This window comes from Zootoca vivipara, chromosome 5 (genome assembly GCF_963506605.1).
Source record: "Zootoca vivipara chromosome 5, rZooViv1.1, whole genome shotgun sequence".
NCBI lineage: Eukaryota > Metazoa > Chordata > Lepidosauria > Squamata > Lacertidae > Zootoca > Zootoca vivipara.
Window position 1 is genome coordinate 87,998,745 of NC_083280.1, and position 21,431 is coordinate 88,020,175.

At 45.9% G+C, this 21,431-nt stretch overlaps 2 protein-coding genes across 4 annotated transcripts in view; one reads left to right on the forward strand and one right to left on the reverse strand.

Annotated features, from left to right (window-relative positions):
* CBY2 (chibby family member 2) lies at positions 1 to 19,085 on the reverse strand. 3 transcript variants are annotated; one of them, XM_060275108.1, is made up of 5 exons: positions 13,396 to 19,085; positions 12,268 to 12,328; positions 7,063 to 7,240; positions 3,710 to 3,919; positions 1 to 1,528 (listed from the first exon to the last, which is right to left on the reverse strand). In XM_060275108.1, exon 5 carries the CDS (start codon positions 1,477 to 1,479, stop codon positions 520 to 522), a length of 960 nt encoding a protein of 319 aa, XP_060131091.1. In that variant the 5' UTR covers positions 1,480 to 1,528; positions 3,710 to 3,919; positions 7,063 to 7,240; positions 12,268 to 12,328; positions 13,396 to 19,085; the 3' UTR covers positions 1 to 519. The 3 variants fall into 3 exon arrangements, with proteins under 3 accessions (XP_060131091.1, XP_060131092.1, XP_060131093.1); XM_060275109.1 differs by lacking the exon at positions 13,396 to 19,085 and having other exon boundaries at positions 12,268 to 12,683; XM_060275110.1 differs by lacking the exons at positions 12,268 to 12,328; positions 13,396 to 19,085 and having other exon boundaries at positions 7,063 to 7,592.
* The window catches only part of ERICH6B (glutamate rich 6B), a 21,627-nt gene continuing 10,649 nt past the window's right edge, over positions 10,454 to 21,431 (forward strand). Inside the window, exons 1-3 of the mRNA XM_060275208.1 lie at positions 10,454 to 10,817; positions 13,415 to 13,479; positions 19,056 to 19,217. Of these exons, the coding sequence (XP_060131191.1) occupies positions 10,454 to 10,817; positions 13,415 to 13,479; positions 19,056 to 19,217 (591 nt within the window). The remainder of the gene's footprint in view (positions 10,818 to 13,414; positions 13,480 to 19,055; positions 19,218 to 21,431) is intronic.

A 21,431-nucleotide genomic window follows, 5' to 3' on the forward strand; every position in this document is an offset into this window, starting at 1 on the left:
TGGTTTGTAGGCCCCAGTTCAGATGAAACAGCAACTATGGTTAGTTAGCCCCTACTTCCAATCGCCTTTCATGTAGTTTTAATGTCATGTCCAAACTGGGTTTATGAGTAGTATACATTCAAAGGGTGTGGAGATTAAGGAATCTGAAGCTTAGCACACACACAAAATCCAAATAATAATAAAAAATGCAAAGCCTTTCTGAGCCTCATCCTTGTTACGACGGTGACTGTGGAAAGTTGCATTTATGGATTCCTGCATTGCAGGGGGTTGAACTAGATGACTCTTGGAGTCCCTTCCAACTACAATTCTATGATTCTGTGATCTTTCCTTACATGTTATTCAAACCTCTTAGTAAAATGAAGGTATAACCATTTAAAACATTTATAGAAGCTCATCACTGCTTTCCTGAATCCACAACAGAACTTTATTCAGGTTTATGATGCAGGAGAGAGATAATTTTACAAATGTGAACTGCCTGCTATGCACCCTAACATCTCTCCCTGCAGCTTAACTCAAGTTTCAAGCACTTTCGGGATTCTTCATTCCAATCTCCGACTCCTCCATGGGATCCCAGGAGTGCAGCTGCTCGTGCAGAAGATCCATTTGAGCAATGATCTTACCGATCGCAACTTTGATCGCTTTTTGCTGGAGCTTCAGCTTTTGGTTCTCCTCCCAAAGTATTTTGTTCCCTCCTTGGATGGTCTGGAGGTCCTGTTTTTCTTCCCGTAGCGCATGGTTCTCTCTTAGGAGCCACAGAAGAGTTTCGTTCAGTTTCTGGACAACTTCAAGCGCCTCATTCTCCTTCAATGGCAATAAGGCTTTGTTTCTTTCTTGAACTGACAAAGCTCTCCTCTCCCCTTGGCTTTCCTGGACAGCTTCGGCTGCCTCAGCCGGTGCAGTCGTATTGCTGTCTTCCTGGCCTACAATTTTACTGGTTTCCTGGGCTGGGGTAAATTCATTTGCTGATGACTGAGCAGGTTGCTTTTCCTGCAGGAATGGGATGGGTTTCTTCTCCTCTGGGAAGACCTTCAGAGCCAGATTTTCCCGGAAGAGCTGGAGGGCTTTCTTCTCATCTCTAAAAACCTGAATGGCTTTCTCCCCCATACCATCCTTGAGCCCTGCTATGAGCGGAAGGGCTGCTAAAGGGTGGTTTTCTTTCTGGAGGACTTGCTGAAGACTCTCGTCATAAATAACCTGGATGCCCTTGTTCTCCATCCGAAGGGACTGCAGGGCCTTATTCTCATCCCGGAGGGCCCTGTTTTCCACTCGGAGGGCTTTGTTTTCCTCCCAAAGGGCCTTGTTCTCTTCCCAAAGGGGCCAATCGTTGTGCATCTTCTTGCCGGAGTGCTTCTGTCGGGCTTCTGTGGCGGAAGAGAGTGCTGACTGAATATAGGTTTCATTCACCCATTTGCCATCGATGAAGATAAAGGTGTCGTCGCTCAGTTTGACCCGTGGTGGGATATAATCCATTTTTATCATCTAGCAGCTACATGTATCGGTTCAAAAGAACATCTGAAGGGCTGGATTACTGCATAAAACAAAGGGAGACACGTCAAACAATTTCCTTAGCAGTTCAGCAACAGTATTTATTTGCAAGCAGTACAAAAATCTACCATTGGCGCTTCAGAAACAACAGACAGGGAATCAAAAGACATTGCATTCATTATAAAGACGATAAATTATATGAAATTAAGCAATGAAACAAAGCTGTTTTCAAGTCAATACAAAGACCATAGCATATCTCAACTATGTTTTCACTTTCTCTTTGTGAATCCCTTGTTTGTTTCTTTTAATCCTTATTGATCTTTTGTGTCTGGCGAGTTTATAAAGTCACTTTGGGGGAGAAGGGCCTTGACATATAAGCTCTTGCAAAGTTTTAAGTCAACTCTGAGACTACCTAAACAGTTACTACTAATCAGCCTCTTCTATTTGTGTACTTTTTCCTCCCAACATCATTGCTTGATCATTTGAGGGGCAAACCAGCCAGCCATGCACTTAAATACACAGCTATGTATCTTGTTTGTCACAGTGTACATGTATGATGAAGCAGCATGTTTTAGCCCAACTTGCCACATGTCAAGGTTTCCCCGGACATTTTGCTGATTCAGCAGAAATCCACCTGGATGCTATTTTTGCTGGCCAAATCCCAGATGTGTCCAGGAAGAGCTGGACATATGCCAGCCCTATCTTCAATACCTCCATACTGAAATTGAGATGGCAGAGCTAGAAGCCTTATGGAAAATATCCCCAATGGACACCAGTTCAGGAGTCTAGACAGCTTTGTTCGGACAGCTGACCTGTATGTTGAGTTTTCTTCCTGCGGGCCCTCCAGGCTGTCAGTATTTCGCAGGAGGGAAGCAAGCTTATACCGGAACTTTCACAATCAAAAGTGGATTAAAGCACTCTGTTGCCGTAGCGCAACAAACCCACTTTAAAAAAAATACAGAGGGACTTTTTGTAGCTTTGCAGGAAAGTGATGGGGACGAACTAATGATAAACAGCAAGGTGTGTAAACACCCTGCAAGCAAATTGGGATGAATGTAGGCTGTTGTTGTTATAAAACCACCCAGTAAACAAATCGGAATGAATACTCAATAAAGCTCAGGCATAGGCTGGGCGCACACAATATCTTTAAAGCACATTGGAAGCAAGTTCTTTCCTTCAAAGGATTCTGGGCACTGTAGTTTGGTAAGGGTTGCTGGGAACTGTAATTCATGAGGGCTCATCCAGAATTCCTTTTGTGCTCTTGAGTGCCAGATGTTGAGGACCTGCATGTAATTCTCATCTTGCCAAGCTTGTTAACTTCCTAGAAGTGACTGGCTGCCAATGGGTGGACAAAGAACTGGGAGGTCCTTGGCAGGGCTTTTTTAATGGGGAACGCACAAGTACTCTGTTCTGGCACCTCTCAAGTGGGTTCAGGCACCCCCTTTCCTATAAAAATAGCACCGGTCCTTGGTATTACCCAGCACAGGTGATGGATGAATCGTAGGTTTTTATTTTTGGCCTTATGAGGAAGGGTTGAAGGAGCTGGGTATGTTTACCCTGGTAAAGAGGAGACTGACAATGGCTTCAAGAAAGCAGATTCCAACTAAACATACAGGAAAACTTTCTGGCAATAATGGCTATTTGACAGTGGAACCTCTTGGGAGGTGGTGGACTCTCCTTCCTTGGAGGTTTTTAAGCAAAGGTCGGATGGCTATCTGTCATGGATGCTGTAGCCAAGATGCCTGCATTGCAGGGGTCTGAATTAGATGACCCTTGGGTCTCATCCATCTCCACAATTCTATGAAGGCAATTAAAGTGTCCAAGCACCCTTTATTTTGATCTGGGGCTTTCCCCACAAACATCTGAATTGATGTTTGCTCCGAACCAGCTTTAAAGAGCAGGTTTTAAGCAGGGAAAGCTCGGGTGAAAAACAACAACAATGCTCAGTCACGGAGTGTTAAAATGTAGACTTCTGCCTGGGAAAAGTCTGGCAAACGGGAAGTGTGAATAAGCCCTCTGTCTTGATTCAGTTAAATACTGCAACTGAGTCATAGATGGGCTACAGCTCAGGTTACTTGTGGTGTATGTATGAGATTTGGTAAGAGGACAGACAGTTCAGCTCTATAGGGAAAAAAGTCTCTGCAGATCTGTGAATGACCTGCTAAGACAGAAGTCTAGAGGGCAGTGGCTGAAGTATGTGGCTAAATTTGGCTGTGCTACTTACTTTCTCCTGAAGGTGGTCTTCCTTACGCTTTCAGGTACCTAACATGTAGCATGGACCACGAAGGGAGAGTCGCCGCCACCTTTCCTTCCTTCAAACTGGTTTCCAGTGCTGCTTGCTGCTACAGGAACAAACTGCTCACAGGTCCATGCAACAAAAGGGGTGGGGGGCGTGTCAGCTCCATTGTGACACTGAAGCAGCATCTAAGCACATCTAGAAACCAAGCAAGTGGTGAAGGAGGGAGGTAAAGTACTTTGTAAACCGGTTTTCATTAAAGCTGCATTCAGGGTCAAGAGTTTCTCAACAATAACTTCATTGCAGCACATCAGAGTGTTTATCGGACCTGCGGTGATGCCCCCGTTGTGGTCATTGGCGACCTGAAGTAACACATTATTGCGTTGCGCCAGTTTCCCCATTGTAAATAGGAATTATAATGACCGATTTTACTATGTTGTTTTGTTGATAATTGTTAAAATGTGCACTAATGGTGCCTTTCAAAGCCGTCTGCTCCCTTTGTATATTTTAAATCAGGCATCCCCAAACTGCGGCCCTCCAGATGTTTTGGCCTACATCTCCCATGATCCCTAGCTAACAGGACCAGTGGTCGAGGATGATGGGAAGTGTAGTCCAAAACATCTGGAGGGCCGAAGTTTGGGGAAGCCTGTTTTAAATGGTTTTCACAGGTGCAGCCACTGCTATTCCCAGTGTGAGGTGTGCTGTAGCCTTAGTTCGAAAGACCTTCAAACTTTCACCCAGCAACTCTCTCTCTCTCTCCCTCTCCCTCTCTCTCTCTCTCTCTCCCACCCCAACAGAATTCTGAGAATGGAATAGCCCTTCGTGAACTCCCCTTTGAGTTCCTCAGCAGAAGGGTGCAGGACCAATGGGACAGCTGTAAGTTGTTTCAAACTGTTTTTGATACTGTGTTGTGACATTGTGTTTTAATGTTGTATCTGATATAAGCAAAAATCTGCTCTTATTCCCTTGTTGGGTTCTCCATCGGTCGGAGAATGTAACAGAGGCCAACCAGAGAATTTTGAGAAGCAAAGCCTTTATTTTTTTGCTGTTGCAACAGGGTCCTTCCCCTCACACAGGAGAGCAAGGAAGGAACCCAGAACAAAAGAGAACCTCCACTTTTATCAGCTTTCCCATCACCCAGAAACACTCCCAAAATACATCATTCCTACATCACAGGTGGCGCTGTGGGCTAAACCACTGAGCCTAGGGCTTGCTGATCAGAAGGTCGGCGGTTCGAATCCCTGTGACGGGGTGAGCTCCCGTTGCTTGGTCCCAGCTCCTGCCAACCTAGCAGTTCGAATGCACATCAAAATGCAAGTAGATAAATAGGAACCGCTACAGCGGGAAGGTAAACGGTGTTTCCATGTGCTGCTCTGGTTCGCCAGAAGCAGCTTTGTCATGCTGGCCACATGACCTATTGGCTCCCTCAGCCAATAATGCGAGATGAGCGCGCAACCCCAGAGTCGGTCACGGCTGGACCTAATGGTCAGGGGTCCCTTTACCTTTACCTTTACATCACAGCTACGTAATCAATACCTCACAAAAAGGGAGGGTTCAAGGTAGAAATCTGAGCACCTTTGACACTTCTCCTAGTCCTCCTCTCACCCCTCCCAGGTGTGAATTCCCAAACACAAAGAGAAATTAACAGTTTCCTAAAAGTTGATCACTTTCTTTTGTTTGGAGGAGTCATCCATTGTGAATGAGATGACTAGCAATCTGGCACCATTTGATGGGGAAATGTCCAGTTGGCAGAGCCTCCGGCTTACAGGATTATGGCTCCCAAGTTGATAGTCATGTGGAAATGTGTGTGTGATTCTGGTCAGCAGGGCCGGCTCTAGGTAGACCCCCGGTGGCGCAGGGCACCACGGCGCCGGCCCACCAGGAGGGCGCCGTGAGCTGCGCCCGCCCGGTCCGCCGGTTCGACAACCCCGCTGTGCCTGCCCGCCCGCCGCGGCGCAGCCGCGCTGTGCGCAGCGCCCGCCCACCGCGCTGGGAAACAATGCGGGGGGGGGCCGCCGGAGGGATCCGTCGCTCCACGGCGCCAGGGGCACTTAAGACAGCCCTGCTGGTCAGAGAGAGTCAAAATGGTGTCAGTCAGGCCTGTCTTCCTGTGCTGCTTCAGACATGTGCCTGTACATTCATGTACATGTTTATGAACAATTATATATATATATATATATATATATATATATATACACACACACACACACACACACACACACACACACTGTAATCTTAAAATTTACAACATAACCCACCCTTGAACCTTAAGTTAAAGGACCAGATAGTACATTAAATAATCAAAAACAATACTACTACTACTATTACCGTATTGGCCCGAATTTAAGTAACACCCGCAAACAAGCCACACCTTTAAAATTCCGGGGGGGGGGGAATACCCAGATATAAGCCTTAAAATTGGGTTACAGGCTGAAAATTGCTGCGGTTGGTAGAATTGTAACTCCAAGCCAAATTAAGCCTTTGGTCTCGCAAGCGCGCAAAAGTGACCGTACAATCGCTAAAATTTCAAACTGCTATTCAATTGCTACAATTCCGCAGGCACTCACACCCGTAAATGGCAAATGTAGAAGAAAATCCTATAGGTACTAGGGAGGATCCGCAAGTGGGTTAAACACCTGTTCGTAGCAGTTTAAATGCAAATAAAAAATCAAAACTGCACCGTAAAATATGGGGAAAGCGATGAATGAATTTATTGCACAGCAGTCTCAAGCTTGCAAATCAGCAATAAAACAATTTTTTTGTTCTGTTTTACCGTATGTAATTGTCTGTTTCAGCAGTGTTATCATAAAAGCCAATTTTTGTAAGGTCACAAATTTAAGCCGCACTTTAACTTTTCACGGTTTGATTTTTTTTGGGGGGGGGGAGTGTTGCTTATATTTGGGCCAATACAGTATTATTATTATTATTATTATTATTATTATTATTATTATTATTATTACTTTACCAAAATCTTCCTCTGCAAAAAGAGGTTTCCATTTTACTGCCTTGCTCTTGATGCACTTGAGAATTTCTTTAGCATTTTGATCAGTGTAGGATTTTGATCAGGGCTGGGCAATATCTGGCTTTCGACATTGTCATATATCACCAGCTAAACATCGCAATATACTGATATATCATGACATCTGAAATAAGGACGGAGCTATATAGAGGCATTGGCTGGCTTCATGGTTTTCCCACATTGTGATTTTTGCATAGCACACACACGATTCACGAAATATTGTCAGGTCAAAAATTATGAAACCGATATCACGATATGGACTTCAAACTGGTTTGGGACAATATGCCGATATATTATTGCCCAGCCCTAGTTTTGACCTTACCTTATTGTTGCAAGGTAGCCAAGGTCGGAGTGTGTTTTTCTTTCCATGGGACATTTATCCAGTACTCTGAAGCCTCCCTGGCTACCAACACTTCCTAATCCAGAAAAGTCCCGGGGAGGAATTGCCTCATGAGGTCTTCCTTCTGGGCTTGAATTGATGTGCAGGTGCCTGGGGAAGCCTGCAGAGATCAAACTTCTGGTGAGATGATATATCGGGTCCTCCCTAACAAGAGGGCATGTGTTGCGGTGTGACCTGGAAACTAGACCCTGTGTTGTGGGTGGGAACGTTTGGATGGCCACAACACCCTATTGGAGGTCCCTTGATGCTGGGTGCAATTAGACCAATGGGATGCCAGCAAATTTGTATCAAGGGACCTCTATTTAAGCCCATGCACATGCCCCTGAGCTTCCTCTTTGGGGCCAGTGCATCGGAACACCTGCCCACCTCTCCCTATATTTAGGGCTTGCACGCATGACCTTGCTATGCCGTCGTGTGTCGTCTATTGTTGAGACAGGGGCATGGCAGGAATTTTTCTCACTTGGTGGATTGGCTGTTGCCATTTGGGTTTTGCCTGCTGCATAGCAAATCGTCACAACTTGTAAGGTTGCGGATAGGCTCTGGTTCAGGTGATAGGGGTGGCAGAGCGCTCTGGCCATCCCTATGCGATGGGTATTCCGTTAAAGGAATCCAGGGACTCTTTGGTTGGTCAACCCTGAGAGGGGTTGTTCCTGGAGCCAGAGTCCAGGGGAGATCTGGCTGGTGGACTGGCTTGACCCCGCTTTCCATTGTGCTGGGTGTTCACCCAAGGTTGACCTATGGTGTGCCCTGGGTCAGCGCTGCCTGCAAAGGTGCAGGGAGCTAGTTGAACCTGAGCCTATGCAACCACTCACTTGATTGCAATCAATAAAGTTGTGGCCTAAATTCTGCCAAAAACCAAACCAAAAATTTGAGTCTTGTCTGAATTTATTTGGGGGTGGTTAAAGGGTCTACACACGCAAGTAGAATGAAAGAAAGAAAGGACACTTACTAAGTCACCTCAAAAGTAAGGTAAATGCAACAGAAGTCCTACACTTTGATCATGATTTCCCTGGAATTTACTCTCCCCATTGATGGTTTTCAAATGCAATTTATTTTCTTGTTTAATTGAGTGAGAAACTTAAAAATAAAATTAAAAAATCCACAACAGAGAACTAAACAATTTCTGTGTCTGAAGCCAATTGCTTTCTTCGCAATCTGAAGCCCTTGGACCACACAAATTCAAAAGAACTACAGTACAGTATCCTGCTTCCTGGACATTTCTCTCTCTCTCTCTCTCTCTCTCTCTCACACACACACACACACACACACACACACACACACACACACATGATAAGTGTAAGAAAGATATATTTTATTTATTAACACACACAAAAACCTTTCTGTCACTTTTCTTTATAGCATAGATCCAGTGCAACGATCTCAGTGGATAGTGATTGGAGAATGTTTTTGTACCATTAAGTGTGCTGCTACAGAAATTTCAAACCACAAGTGGTAAGAGAGAAACAAACCATGAATGGCAAATCAAGTTGATGGACAATGCCGAAATGGTGAAAATTAACTGGGAAGCTCGGGAATTAAGAAGACAAGAAATTTAAAAAAGAATGGGAAATGTTTACAATGTATATACAAAATCATTGTAAACAGGTCAAAACATTAGCAGGATTTTAAATACACTTGTAATGTAACAGAATGTATAGTTAACTTAGGAAGATGAAAAATTGGAGAAGTATTGCCATGCAGTTGAAAATAGAATCAAAAGGACACATGGAAGGGATGGGGCGAAGTCAGGAGATTCAGAGTAATCTTGATATTTGGATTTTGTGGTGTTTTGATATATGTTTTTTCCTGTCTCTTTTTTTGAAAATCAAATAAAAAGATTATATCAGGGGTCCCCAGACTTACCGTGCGGCGGGCCGGAGGGCAGGGGAGTGTGCGCCCGTGCACATGCGCACACGCACACGGGCGGGAAAAAAATCGCCGAAAATCGCTTGTGCGCATGCGTATGGGCCTCCCCCGACCCGGAAGTGCACCAGAAATGACCTCTTCCGGGTCGGGAGGGGCCCATACGCATGCGCACAAAGGATTTTCGGCGATTTTTTGCCGATTTTTTAGATCGTCGCTGCGCCGCGCGCCGTGAGAGCGGGCGGCGGCAGCGGGCGGCGGGGGTTGTCGCCGGCCGGATTGGAAGGCCGATCGGGCCGCATCCGGCCCGGGGGCCGTAGTTTGGGGACCCCTGGATTATATATATATAAAGAGAGAAGCAAACCAGTAGCCCAGCTAATAGGCATGTCCTACCAATACCCTCTGGGGGACGCGGGTGGCGCTGTGGGTTAAACCACTGAGCCTATGGCTTGTCGATCAGAAGGTCAGCGGTTCAAATCCCCGCGACGGGGTGAGCTCCTGTTGCTCAGTCCCAGCTCCTGCCAACCTAGCAGTTCGAAAGCACGTCAAAGTGCAAGTAGATAAATAGGTACTGCTCTGGCGGGAAGGTAAACGGCGTTTCCATGTGCTGCCCTGGTTCGCCAGAAGCGGCTTTGTCATCCTGGTCACATGACCTGGAAGCTGTACGCCAGCTCCCTCGGCCAATAACGCGAGATGAGCGCTGCAACCCCAGAGTCAGTCACGATTGGACCTAATGGTCAGGGGTCCCTTTTGCCCTACCCTACACACCTTTTGCCCTACCCTCCAACTTTTCTCCAATTTAAATAGGGACATCCCAAGGAAAAGCGAGGCATTCTGAGATCAGATCAGAAACTGGGGTGGCTTCTGTAAATCCAGGACTTGTTGTTGTTTAGTCGTGTCCGACTCTTCGTGACCCCATGGACCATAGCACGCCAGGCACTCCTGTCTTGCACTGCCTCCCGCAGTTTGGTCAAACTCATGTTCGTAGCTTCGAGAACACTGTCCAACCATCTCGTCCTCTGTCGTCCCCTTCTCCTAGTGCCCTCAATCTTTCCCAACATCAGGGTCTTTTCCAGGGAGTCTTCTCTTCTCATGAGGTGGCCAAAGTATTGGAGCCTCAGCTTCAGGATCTGTCCTTCCAGTGAGCATTCCAGGACTATCCTTGGAAAATAGGGACACTTGGAGGGTCTGGGATTCCACTGCCCAAGGTAGCTGCTTCAGTCTGCTTCATGGGCAGGCCAACCCTGACTTGAGACGTATATTTTTAGGACCTACCTGTTTTTGTGGTCAAAGTGGCTTAAAAATGTTTAAACATTGTGTTTTAATAGTTGTAACCCGCCCCAGGAGATTGGGGTGAAGAACGGGTAAAAAATATTAATATTTATTATTTAATTGTCCCCTTGTTTCCTTTATTGCTTTCAGAGCCCAGTCTCCTTTGTGTGTTGACAATATGTCGAGTGGACAGAAGCTGACCGGGCCTGGTAGTAAAGACAGTTTGGAACCAAAAAGAACTCCTTCACTTTCTACATCCCAGCCAGCAGATCTCAAACCTTCCAGCCTGCTTCTCACTGAAGAAAATGTTAAGAAACTGCAAGAGAAGGATTCTGCTTCTAAATCTGCCCTTGCTAGAGAGTCAATAGAAGCCTACATTACGCAGAGCAATCTCTATTTGAATAAGAGTGAAGCTAGTACAAGTCGAAGCAAGGAGCAAAGTCTGTCCGATGAAAGAGAGCCAAAGGCAGCTTCTGTTGTTATCCATGTAGAGGACGTGTGCAAAGATGTCTCAGAAAACATTGAACAATCCTCAAAAGCAGGTACCTGTATATTATTCCCTGGTGAGTATTTGAGACTTTCTGGTCACAATGCATAAAATACAAACAGCAACAACAGCAAAGCAAAAATGCAAAAACCACACCTGTATAAGTTAAGCACTCCACAGGCTAGGATAGCTCAGTCGGTAGAGCACAAGACTCTTAATTTCAGGGTTGTGAGTTCGAGCCCCATGTTGGGCAAAAGATTCCTGCATTGCAGGGGGTTGGACTAGATGACCCTTGTGGTCCCTTCCAGCTCTACAGTTCTATGATTCTATGATTCTATCTCACACTCCTCCTTATGATACTTGTATTGGTGCCTAGCTTACTTGCAGCCAAGGCAAATTTTGCAACCAGTGCAGTAATAAATACGTTATTGCCAGCCAGCAAAATAGAGATTTGCTCAACTACATGAGATATGGGGAGTCTACAATCTAGTCTTTTATTTTTTATTTTAAAAAAGCTCAAAAGCAGCTGGGGAATCAGGAGCTGAATAGGATCAAGGCAATGGCACTGGGCTCACCCACCTGGGAGTTTAATGTGTATTTGAAGCTGCTTGTGTCTCTATTATTTATTGCAGCATTATTATTATTAGTAGTAGTAGTAGTAATATCCTGGGTAGATATTTTGCTGAGTCAAATCTGTAGTCAAGATGACCAGTCCCACTAGCCCAGGGATGGGAAACATTTTTGGCTCCATGGGTCAGATCCTCATCCGGATCAGCCATGCAGGTAAAATTTTGACACATGAGCGGGTTTGCTGCACCTGAAAATAATGTGATGGCGTTACGATGTCATGTGACTGACAGGTGAGTTGTTCCAACCACCTGCCAAAATCCCTTGTGGCGGTTCCCAATTGCCCACTAGCTCAATGGCTGGTGCTGGTACCCCACAGTACAAGGTGGGTTGCTAGTTCTATGCTCAGTGCTTTGGGGATCTCCATAGCATTTCTCCCCTCCCCAGGAAAGGAAAGAAGCATCCTTTTTTTTGTTCTGGGGCTGAGCTAATGAAACGGCAACAACTTTTACCCCTGTTTTATTCTGCTGGCTTTTTAAAAAGTCCCTTTTTCTCTTCCTTCAGATTCCGAGACAAGATCTCCATCATCTTCAGTTCTTGAGTCTCAAACATCAATGAAAGCAGAGTTGCCAACAGTGTTAGTAACATCCTGTTCTACATTTCGTTAACACCAATAACGGTGCTGTGTCCAGACAGACAGCCTATTAAATCATTAGTTTAAGATATGGTTCAGCTCAGAACCTTGCTAACTTGTTTCTGATACTGAATCCAAAAAGCCACCAGAACAGGCCCCCTTCCATCTGAAAATTGACATCCCATATGATCCCTTGTTGAGGGCAGGGAAGGGGAGGGAAGAGGCAAAAACTAGTTCCAAGGAAAACCATAAAGACACTCTGGCAACACTATTGCAGGGCCTGATAATGTTCTTTGATAATCACCTGTTCATCTTCCAATGTAATTGCATCTTCCACATTCCACATAGGACAAACCAGGCAGTATCTATGAAAAGCAACCAATGGAAACAAATCCGACATTAGAAATAGCAATGTTCAATGTAGGAGAGAATTTCAATCTACCAGGGGACATGGGCGTACCCAGGATCAAAGCTAGGGGGGGCACACCAGCCACGCCCCCCAGCCACCCGATTGGCTAGCTGGCAATGATGTGGCCAGGATCCCCCCAGGAGGCATGGTCAACATCCACGCCACCCAGAGGAAAGGGGGCCGTTTGCAAGGCAGCACACAGAGCCACCCGTGCTTGCACTCCTGCCTTTCCCACTCCTTTAATGGCAGCGGTGACTAAAACAAGGCAGCAGCAGTGAAGCTGCCTCTGTTGAAGGAAACCTGGACCTGGACCTGGGCTAACTTCAGCCCACACTCTTTTAAGTCACAGCGAGCACAGCACAGAAAGTGCTGCCCCACAATGCTCCACGGCACTTCATTTGCAGTTCACAGCACTTTCTGTGCTGTGCTCGCTGTGACTTGAAGGAGTGTGGGCTGAAGTTAGCCCAGGTCCAGGTCCAGGTTTTTTTCAACGGAGGCAGCTTCGCTGCCGCTGCTGCTGTTTCACTTCAGCCAAGCAGGCTGAGGCGGAGCACAGCAGGCAGCACCCCTGCCTGCCCTCTCCAGCTGCCCTGCTTCTGGGGGGGGGGCAGCTGCCCCCTCCTGCCCCATGCTCGGTATGCCCATGCCAGGGGAATCTGCAGCTAATCTTCTGGTAGCTACTTTTGGGCAAAGGAATTTAAAAGGGAAACTCCAGTGCGAAACAGCTGAATTACAATTCGTCAGGGAATTGAGAAAAATTCACTTCTGTCTGGATAGAGACAATGGTCTCCTCTACTGCAGATGTTAACTAAACTCAGCATTGCCATGATGCTTTATGTTATTTATGAAATTTATATACTGCTTGATTGAAAAAAAAAACCCTCAAAGTTTACAACCGTAAACTCGGGGGGGGGGGCACAGAACTTTGGATTACGTAGCTCAGAATTCTTTCCCCCTGCCCTCAACACAACATCAAAGTATATATGGGGTATCTTTGTTAAAACAGGAAGTCTCTTACTGAACCTTTCTTTCCCCATTGCAGAAAATGTGGTGTTACAGATGTGGAAACTCAGACAGAATGGAGTTACTCGGACTCAGAAGAAAAAAGTATGATAATAAGAATACTTTGCTGGCCTTAATCAGTTTGTTTTTCGGAGAGAGTGTCTTCTAAACAATGACACAGGCATATGTACACATTGAAAACCAGCTTTGGGCCGACTTGGCAAAATTTGATTGCATTTGAAATGCTGTGGTTTTATCTTCCAAATGCTATTTCTTTTATTAGCTAGATTCCTTTAAACTATGACAAAATTAAGAGATCATGTCTAACCCATAATGAGGAGTCGGATAATTAATTTGCACACTTTTAAAGTCTAAAATTCAGTTTTCACTAATTTTATATTGCTTTGGAACGCTCTGCTCTTTTGTGTAGGTAGCCTATGTATTTCTTACTTGCCCCAGGTTGCCTCTTTTCCTACAGACCCTCTTGGGTGTTAAGATCAGAGGAGTTGACCTCTTGGTTGTTCCACCACCCTCAAAAAAGCATCTTCTATAGCAGCCCCAAGGGACACGGGTGGCGCTGTGGTCTAAACCACAGAGCCTAGGGGTTTGCCGATGGGAAGGTCAGCAGTTTGAATCCCCGTGACGGGGTGAGCTCCCGTTGTTCGGTCCCAGCTCCTGCCCACCTAGCAGTTCAAAAGCAAGTCAAGTGCAAGTAGATAAATAGGTACCGCTCTGGCAGGAAGGTAAACGGCGTTTCCGTGCGCTGCTCTGGTTTGCCAGAAGCGGCTTAGTCATGGTGGCCACATGACCCGGAAGCTGTCTGCGGAGAAACGCCAGCTCCCTTGGCCTATAGAGCAAGATGAGTGCGCAACCCCAGAGTCTTCTGCGACTGGACCTAACGGTCAGGGGTACCTTTACCTTTACCTTTATAGCAGCCTCTAAGTTGTGGAGTTCCCTTCCATGGAGGTTTACTTGCTGCTTCGATTACGCTGCTTCCAGCAAACGCCGAAGCTTTGGCTTTTGACATGTCATATGTATTTTTAAAGTCCTGGCGGTAAAGTTAGTGTATTTGCCAGCTGCCTTTGTTCTGTGTTGAATACAGTATTTTATTGTGTTGGTTATATATTGGGTTTTTATGTTGCTTGTTTCAGCGTTGCAATATATACCAGTATTTCTCACACAGGGAGAAGAATGCTGGCGCAGGCAAGGAAGAGTATCAAGGAGAGCCATGATGTCGGAGAAAGTGAGGGTGAGTTTTAGCAACAGCAAAATGTGCTTAACATTATTGGGGTTGTTGTAGAAAATTGAACGCCATACACTCATAGGTCCACAGATGTACAGAGAGGGGAACGATGCCTTGACCTGACAGGAGCCATTTCTCCTTGCCAGAGATTGCTCAACAGGAAGAATAATCCCCACTTGACCCCAGACCAGTGATGGGCAACCTTTTGAACTTGGCGTGTCAAAATCCGCCAAAAAACCGAGCATAACTCGGGTGGTGTGTCACTTCGAGAAAAAAACCATAATTTCACGATATTTATAGTTTAAATAACAAAAATGTATAATTGTAATATATAACTGTATTTAATAAACCAAAAAAATTATTTAACCAAACCAAACCAAAAACCCCTTATTTATTTATCACAAAGTGCCCAGAGTTGTTGAGCTTTTGGGGGAGAGCTGCTGACCAAAGTTTTGGAGGTTTTTTGGGGGGTGCAAAAGTTGCTTTGCGTTTTTTGAGGGGGTGCCCCAAAGCTGCTGCACTTTGGGGGGGGGGAGAACAGAAATAAATAATGAATAATACCTTCGCTGGAACTGACACGCAGCACCGACATAGTCTGCCAAAGCGCCAAAAAACCCAGCACAGAACGGGTTAAAAAATGAACGCTGTTACACCCAATCATAGTCTGCCAAAGCGCCAGAAAAACAGCACAGAAAGGGTTAAAAAACCAATCTCTGGCTACCAGCAACAACAAAAAAAAGGATCCGGGTTTTAACAGCGGAGACAAGCTGTAGGAGGAGCGGGAGAACAAATGGGGGGACGGGACACAACAACAACAGCACAAATGGGCCGATGGGGCGCGTGCCAGCAGTGAGGGCTCTGTGTGTCACGTCTGACACGCGTGTCATAGGTTCGCCATCACTGCCCCAGACTGTCTCCGGAAAACACCCCCACCTCCCTTTTGCATAAGTCTCACCTAAGCACCCTTACAATCTCTCCAAATAGATGCAAATGCCTTAAGTAAATAGGGTCTCCCAACACTGGTATTTCCACCCTTCACCCTCCTGGCTAAATCTCCACGTCAAAGCATTCCTTCCCAAAAAGAAGATCTTGGGGACCTAAAATCCTTTTTCTGATCCAATAAAACTATGGTCTTATAGAAAAGTTATGTTACGTCCTGCTACGTGGGTGAAGGACCCTGTTGCAACAGTTTCTTTTGTTTGGAAATAAATTGCCTTGCTTTCTAGACGTTCTGGTGTGGTCCCTGTCATTTTCCTCCGACAAGGAGCTCCGTAAATTGGGTCTCCTTGTCAGGTTCTCGGACTCTTCCTGGGTCAGAACCTAGTTGTTTTCTGGGTCACCCGACCCCTAAATTCCTACAACAGGGTTCAAGAGTACATGGTATCTTGGCTAGACCCCATTATGATGCTTTTCTTATTTGATCCGTAGAAGCAATTGAAGGGTGAACAATGAACGGCAATGCGTTTCGATCTTTCAGGGAAACTCTGGAGCGACATATTGACCCAATTGAATGCGTTCTCCTAGAGCTTGTTCACATGTTGGCCACCTGATAACTGGCGTCAGTGTTTTGTGTGAGTGGATAAACTATCACAGATCAACCAAAGAGAGAATGTCTGCAGAGCTTCATGTCACCTCAAACCCAATGCTCTTCAATGGAGTCAGTTTTACACGCTCATCTACAGCAGTGTTTCTCAACCAGTGTGCCTCCAGGTGTTTTGGGACTACAACACCCATCATTCCTGACCACTGGTCTTGCTAGCTAGGGATGATGGGAGTTGTAGTCCCAAAACATCTGGAGGCACACTGGTTGAGAAACACTGATCTACAGGATATCAAGTGTTGGTTAAGGTAGAGATGTCAATGAGTTCAGAGTGGCTGATACAGAGATCTGTTTACTCAGGGTCTTGCTCCTGCTTGCAATCATCATATCAGTTTTTTTTTTGGGGGGGGAGGCAGGAGGCAAATTGTTGATGGGGATTTTTTCATTTAAGTAGCTTGATGTTCAGTTTCAGAAGGCCACAAAAGTGTTTGTTTGTTTGTTTGTTTGTTTGTTCTACAGAGCTAATAGTTCGCAACATATTAGAAAAAACAGATGTCGCCGAAGTGGTCAGTGAAGGTACGCCTTGTCACACTGATAAGATTTTAAGGCATCTCACCAGCCACAGGTTGAACTATTTGATACAGAAATGAGGTTGTAAGGTATCCCATTCCATTCAACTACCACCTTCAGAGGGAAGGTTCTGAAGGTTCTGAGTTCTGCTAAAAACGGACATCAGGTAGCAAGAATGAGAAAGATTTCTGCAAACAACTGTGTGCCAGAGTAGACAGCCATGTCGCTGGTGGAACCTTCCAACATGGCAGTTTATTATGGGCTGGATGCCGTTTATGCTTTGAAGTTTTGTTTCCATTTTTGCAGCACCCACGTGGCATAGTAATCATGAAGATGCCAGCTTGTGCTTTTTCTTCCCTTAATTAACAGGTGGCTTCCGTTGCCGCAATCCTACTTCCCTTTGCTCCTCCCATGAGCAGATTTGTGAAAGACCAGCAATAATAGAGAATAAATGCTTGGGGCTGGTTAGCGCTCTGAGTTACACTGTGTGCGCACACAGCAGCCTTCCTGTAAATTACGATCATTTATCTCTTTGAGTCTTCCCCAGCTGATGTTTGAAAGGGTTAAGGGGTTCACTGTCAAACCCAAGACCCTGAGTTGTAGGATGAGACCACCCTTCCAGGGATCCAAACAACTCACACAGCAGCCAAATAGAGCCCAAGAGACCCGAGGCAACTGGTTTAGGGCAAGGCAATTTCCCACATATTTACACAGAAGTATAGAAGGTGTTCTTGTTTAAGATTGCTTACGGTAGCAGCAAAATGAGAATTCCAATACCCAATAAGAAAGAGCAGGTCAATTAAGATTTTAGGAACATTTTGGTGAAATATGTCTACAGTCGTACCTTGGGTTTCGAACAGCTTAGTTCTCGGAACGTTTTGGCTCCCGAACGCCGCAAACCCGGAAGTGACTGTTCTGGTTTGCGAACTATTTTTGGGAGCTGAACGTCCAGCGGAACTTCCTGCAGCCAATCAGAAGCCGTGATTTGGTTTCCGAATGTTGTGGAAGTTGAATGGACTTCCGGAATGGATTCCGTTCGACTTCCAAGGCATGACTGTACTTCACCACCATTCTCTGGCACCTACAAAGAGAAATAAGTTGGGAAGTTTGGTCCTCTACATATCTGAAAAGGGCTCCTCTATCCCATGCTTATCATTTGGCTTGGTTTGCGCCAAGCACCTTGCATTTTGAACAAATAAGCAAACCTAAGAAAAGCTTTTTGCCAAGGATTAACTTTGTTTTTCATCTTTGTATATTTACCCCCTTCTAAAATATTTCCGATGCATTTTGCTTGGAAACGTCAAAGAGAGTTCTGAAGATCACAAGTCAGAGGTGAGATTACATATAAAGGTAAAGGTAAAGGTACCCCTGACCATTAGGTCCAGTTGCGGACGACTCTGGAGTTGCGGCGCTCATCTCGCGTTATTGGCCAAGGGAGCTGGCGTTTGTCCGCAGACAGCTTCCAGGTCATGTGGCCAGCATGACAAAGCCGCTTCTGGCGAACCAGAGCAGCACACGGAAACACCGTTTTCCTTCCCATCGGAGCAGTACCTATTTATCTACTTGCACTTTGACATGCTCTTGAACTGCTAGGTGGGCAGGAACTGGGACCGAACAACGGGAGCTCATCCCGTCGTGGGGATTTGAACCGCTAACCTTCCGATCGGCAAGCCCTAGGCTCTGTGGTTTAGACCACAGCGCCACCCGCACCCCCGAGATCATGTATAGTTGGGACCAAAAGTATTGTAGTTCATCTCTTTGTAGGGGTTTGTTTTGTACAATTGAGATCTATGGTCACATATAATGATCTACCTGTGGGGAATGCATAGTGCTATTTCCCAAGAAAAAAAGAGGTGCCGGAACTCACCATGAACACCTCCCCCGTTGTCTTAGAATGGCAATGGCACCCACCTGAGACGTGCTGGAACTGAGTTTCTGTGAGTTCCCCCTGGGGGAAAAAAAGCCCTGGGAATATAGATTTTGACTACTGGAGGCAATATTTTAGAGAGAGGGTGGCAAGAACCAAGGATTACACAAGCCCTCTTTAGGCACAATAGTTCCCACCTAACCGGCACAGCCACTCTCCTGTAGATATGAATTCCCACCCATCCACAGCAGTTGTCCGCTCGTTTTATAACTGTTTCTCCACAGTTCTAAATATTTGTTTAAATGAAAGCAAACATTTTCAGGGAGCCAGAGTCAACCCCGTTGTATTGGATGAGCTGTTCACTTGTCCCTGGTCTGGAATCACAGAAGGGGCCTCCTCATGGAAAAGTGATTTGACTCTGAGCCTAAACCGCATTCATATACATGTTTTCCTGTGAATAGCTAGTTTGGTTTGAGAAGCCATTTGCTTACCCCTCCACCTCTTTTCAGGATCATTCTGAAACCGATCTTTGCCTTCTTGGCTGCTGCGAGTTTTGCACTGCGGCACTGAAAGCTTTACCAACAGCAGAGTACCTGGATGAGAGCCCAGAGAAAATGGAATGTGTGAGTATTGTTCTCATTTTTTAAAACAACAACAACAACGTAACTTCTGAAACTGGAATACTTCTCAGAACAATAGTATGTGCCCTGGTGGTTTCCTCTGGAGGAGAAGGAGAAGCAGATGTCAGTGGGAAGAGACCCATTCACCTCCTCCCCTCCCTTCACTTCTAACCCCAGTGGGACTGAGATCAACCCCCATTTGGGTGGCCATACCCAGCTCCCCTGTTTGCAGTTTCTCTGCCCTTTCTTTAGAAACGAGCCCAGAGAGCTCTGTTCTGTGATCATGACTGTCTCTACCCATATGTGCATGTGTCGACCTAGGTCAGTGGTGGCGAACCTATGGCATGCATGCCAGAGTGGGCACTCAGAGCCCTGTCTGTGGGCATGCGCACCGGGCCGTAGCTTCCGTGCCGGGATGGGGGAGGAGGAGAGGAGGGCTCGGGTGCAAGCAGAAGTGGAGACGGGGATCTCTCAGAAGTGGAGTGCAGGCTTCGGGCTGAGAGATCCCTACCTCCACTCCTGCTTGCACGCAAGTAGGAGCGGGAGCGGGAGCGGGCAGCTCAGCTGACGAGAGCCTGGCTGCCTTCAGGGGCTCTCAAATGCAGCTTCTGGGCTGCCTCCACCTTCCCCAACCCCAGCAACTATTCAGCCTGGTTGCCTTCATGGGGTTGCAGGGGATCTGATGCGAAGGTAGGGGTGCCTGCTCGCTTGCCGTCCAGCCCGCCTTCCCTCACTAGGAAAACGGAAGTGTGGCACTCAAAACGGAGGTTATGCTCAGAACAGAGCACATTCAGCTTCCGAAGAAAAAGTTCCAAAACCGGAACACTCATTTCTGGGTCTGAAGTTTTTCAGGTTCCAAGTAGTTCGAGAACTAAGCTGTTCGAAGACTGATGTGCCACTGTATTTATTTCCCCCGATTTGAACTGTATTTATCCCCCCCCCCCATGGTGATTTTCTTGAGTCAAAATGAGAGTACCCCTAAACATTTTTTAAGGAAAAAATGCATTGAGTTATACCATAAAATTATATATCAATGTAAAGATAATTTAAGGAAGAAGTTGCTGAATTGGAACTCATTACCAAGCTTAAAACCATGGAGCCACCTGGGATGAACAAAGACATTGGATTCTTATCTCATTATGCATGATCAAGCTTTCTTTAGCGCCTCAGCCCTTGCTTTCCCCCCGCAGGACCAATTGCAGTCATCAGCAGTCGTTAACAGTCATCAACAGGTTTACCGCTCCTATCAGCCCATCACCCATTCCCATCACCCCCACCCTCTGAATATACATAAGGGTCTGGTGACTTCTGTTTCAGTGTATCTGATGAAGTGTGCATGCACACGAAAGCTCATACCAAAATAAAAACTTAGTTGGTCTTTAAGGTGCTACTGAAGGAATTTTTTTATTAATGAAGAATGTAATGCAATAACTTTTATAAAGGATTATTTATTACAACAGCAGTTATAAAGAAGAAACATGAAATACGCAGGGGAAAATGAGATATACAGGTTTAATTGCCATGTTGGCACTTTGCGATAAATAAGTGGGTTTTGGGTTGCATCTTTGGCACTCGCCGACACCGACCTAGGTTAACTAAATGTTCTTCTGTACGTTACCTTGGGGCAGATATGGAAGGCAGTTAACTCGACAACCAGAGCAGGCGTGAGACATTTTGGCACCTGAGGCAAACCGCAAAATGGTGTCCTCTCTCCCTAACACAAAATAAGGGGGGAGTGAAGATCTACATCAGGAACAAGGAGGGGAATAAAGATCTGAACTGAGATCTGCTGCCCCTGCAGATCCTGCCGCCTGAGGCAGCCAGCTGACCTTGCCTCATGGGTGGGCCGGCCCCAACAACCGCAATGTTCTTCTGCCCAGTCTTTATTGAGCATTTGTTCTCATTTGTTTCCAGGGAGGTTCTGCAACAATGAGCACTTCTCTTGGTTTAATTATGTGGCAGTATTTCCCTGTTAATCGTTTGTTGATCCCACACTTTTCAGTGCATCTCCCCATCCCTTTTCTACCCACACAAAAAGGCCACGAAAGAACTTGTTCTGCTAAGGTGGCAGAGCACTTTAATCGCACGAATCTGAACTTTTGGTATGTGCTTGAATTGCTCCTGCAAAATACGGGCAGCCCAGAGGTGACGCAAGAGAGCTAAGCAAAGCTAAGAACTAGCAAATTTGGGATCTAGGATAAAATAGCCTGTAAACGA

Bases quoted from the DNA above. Each gene is read 5' to 3' on its own strand.
- CBY2 (XM_060275108.1), bottom strand. From the start codon at position 1,479: ATGATAAAAATGGATTATATCCCACCACGGGTCAAACTGAGCGACGAC.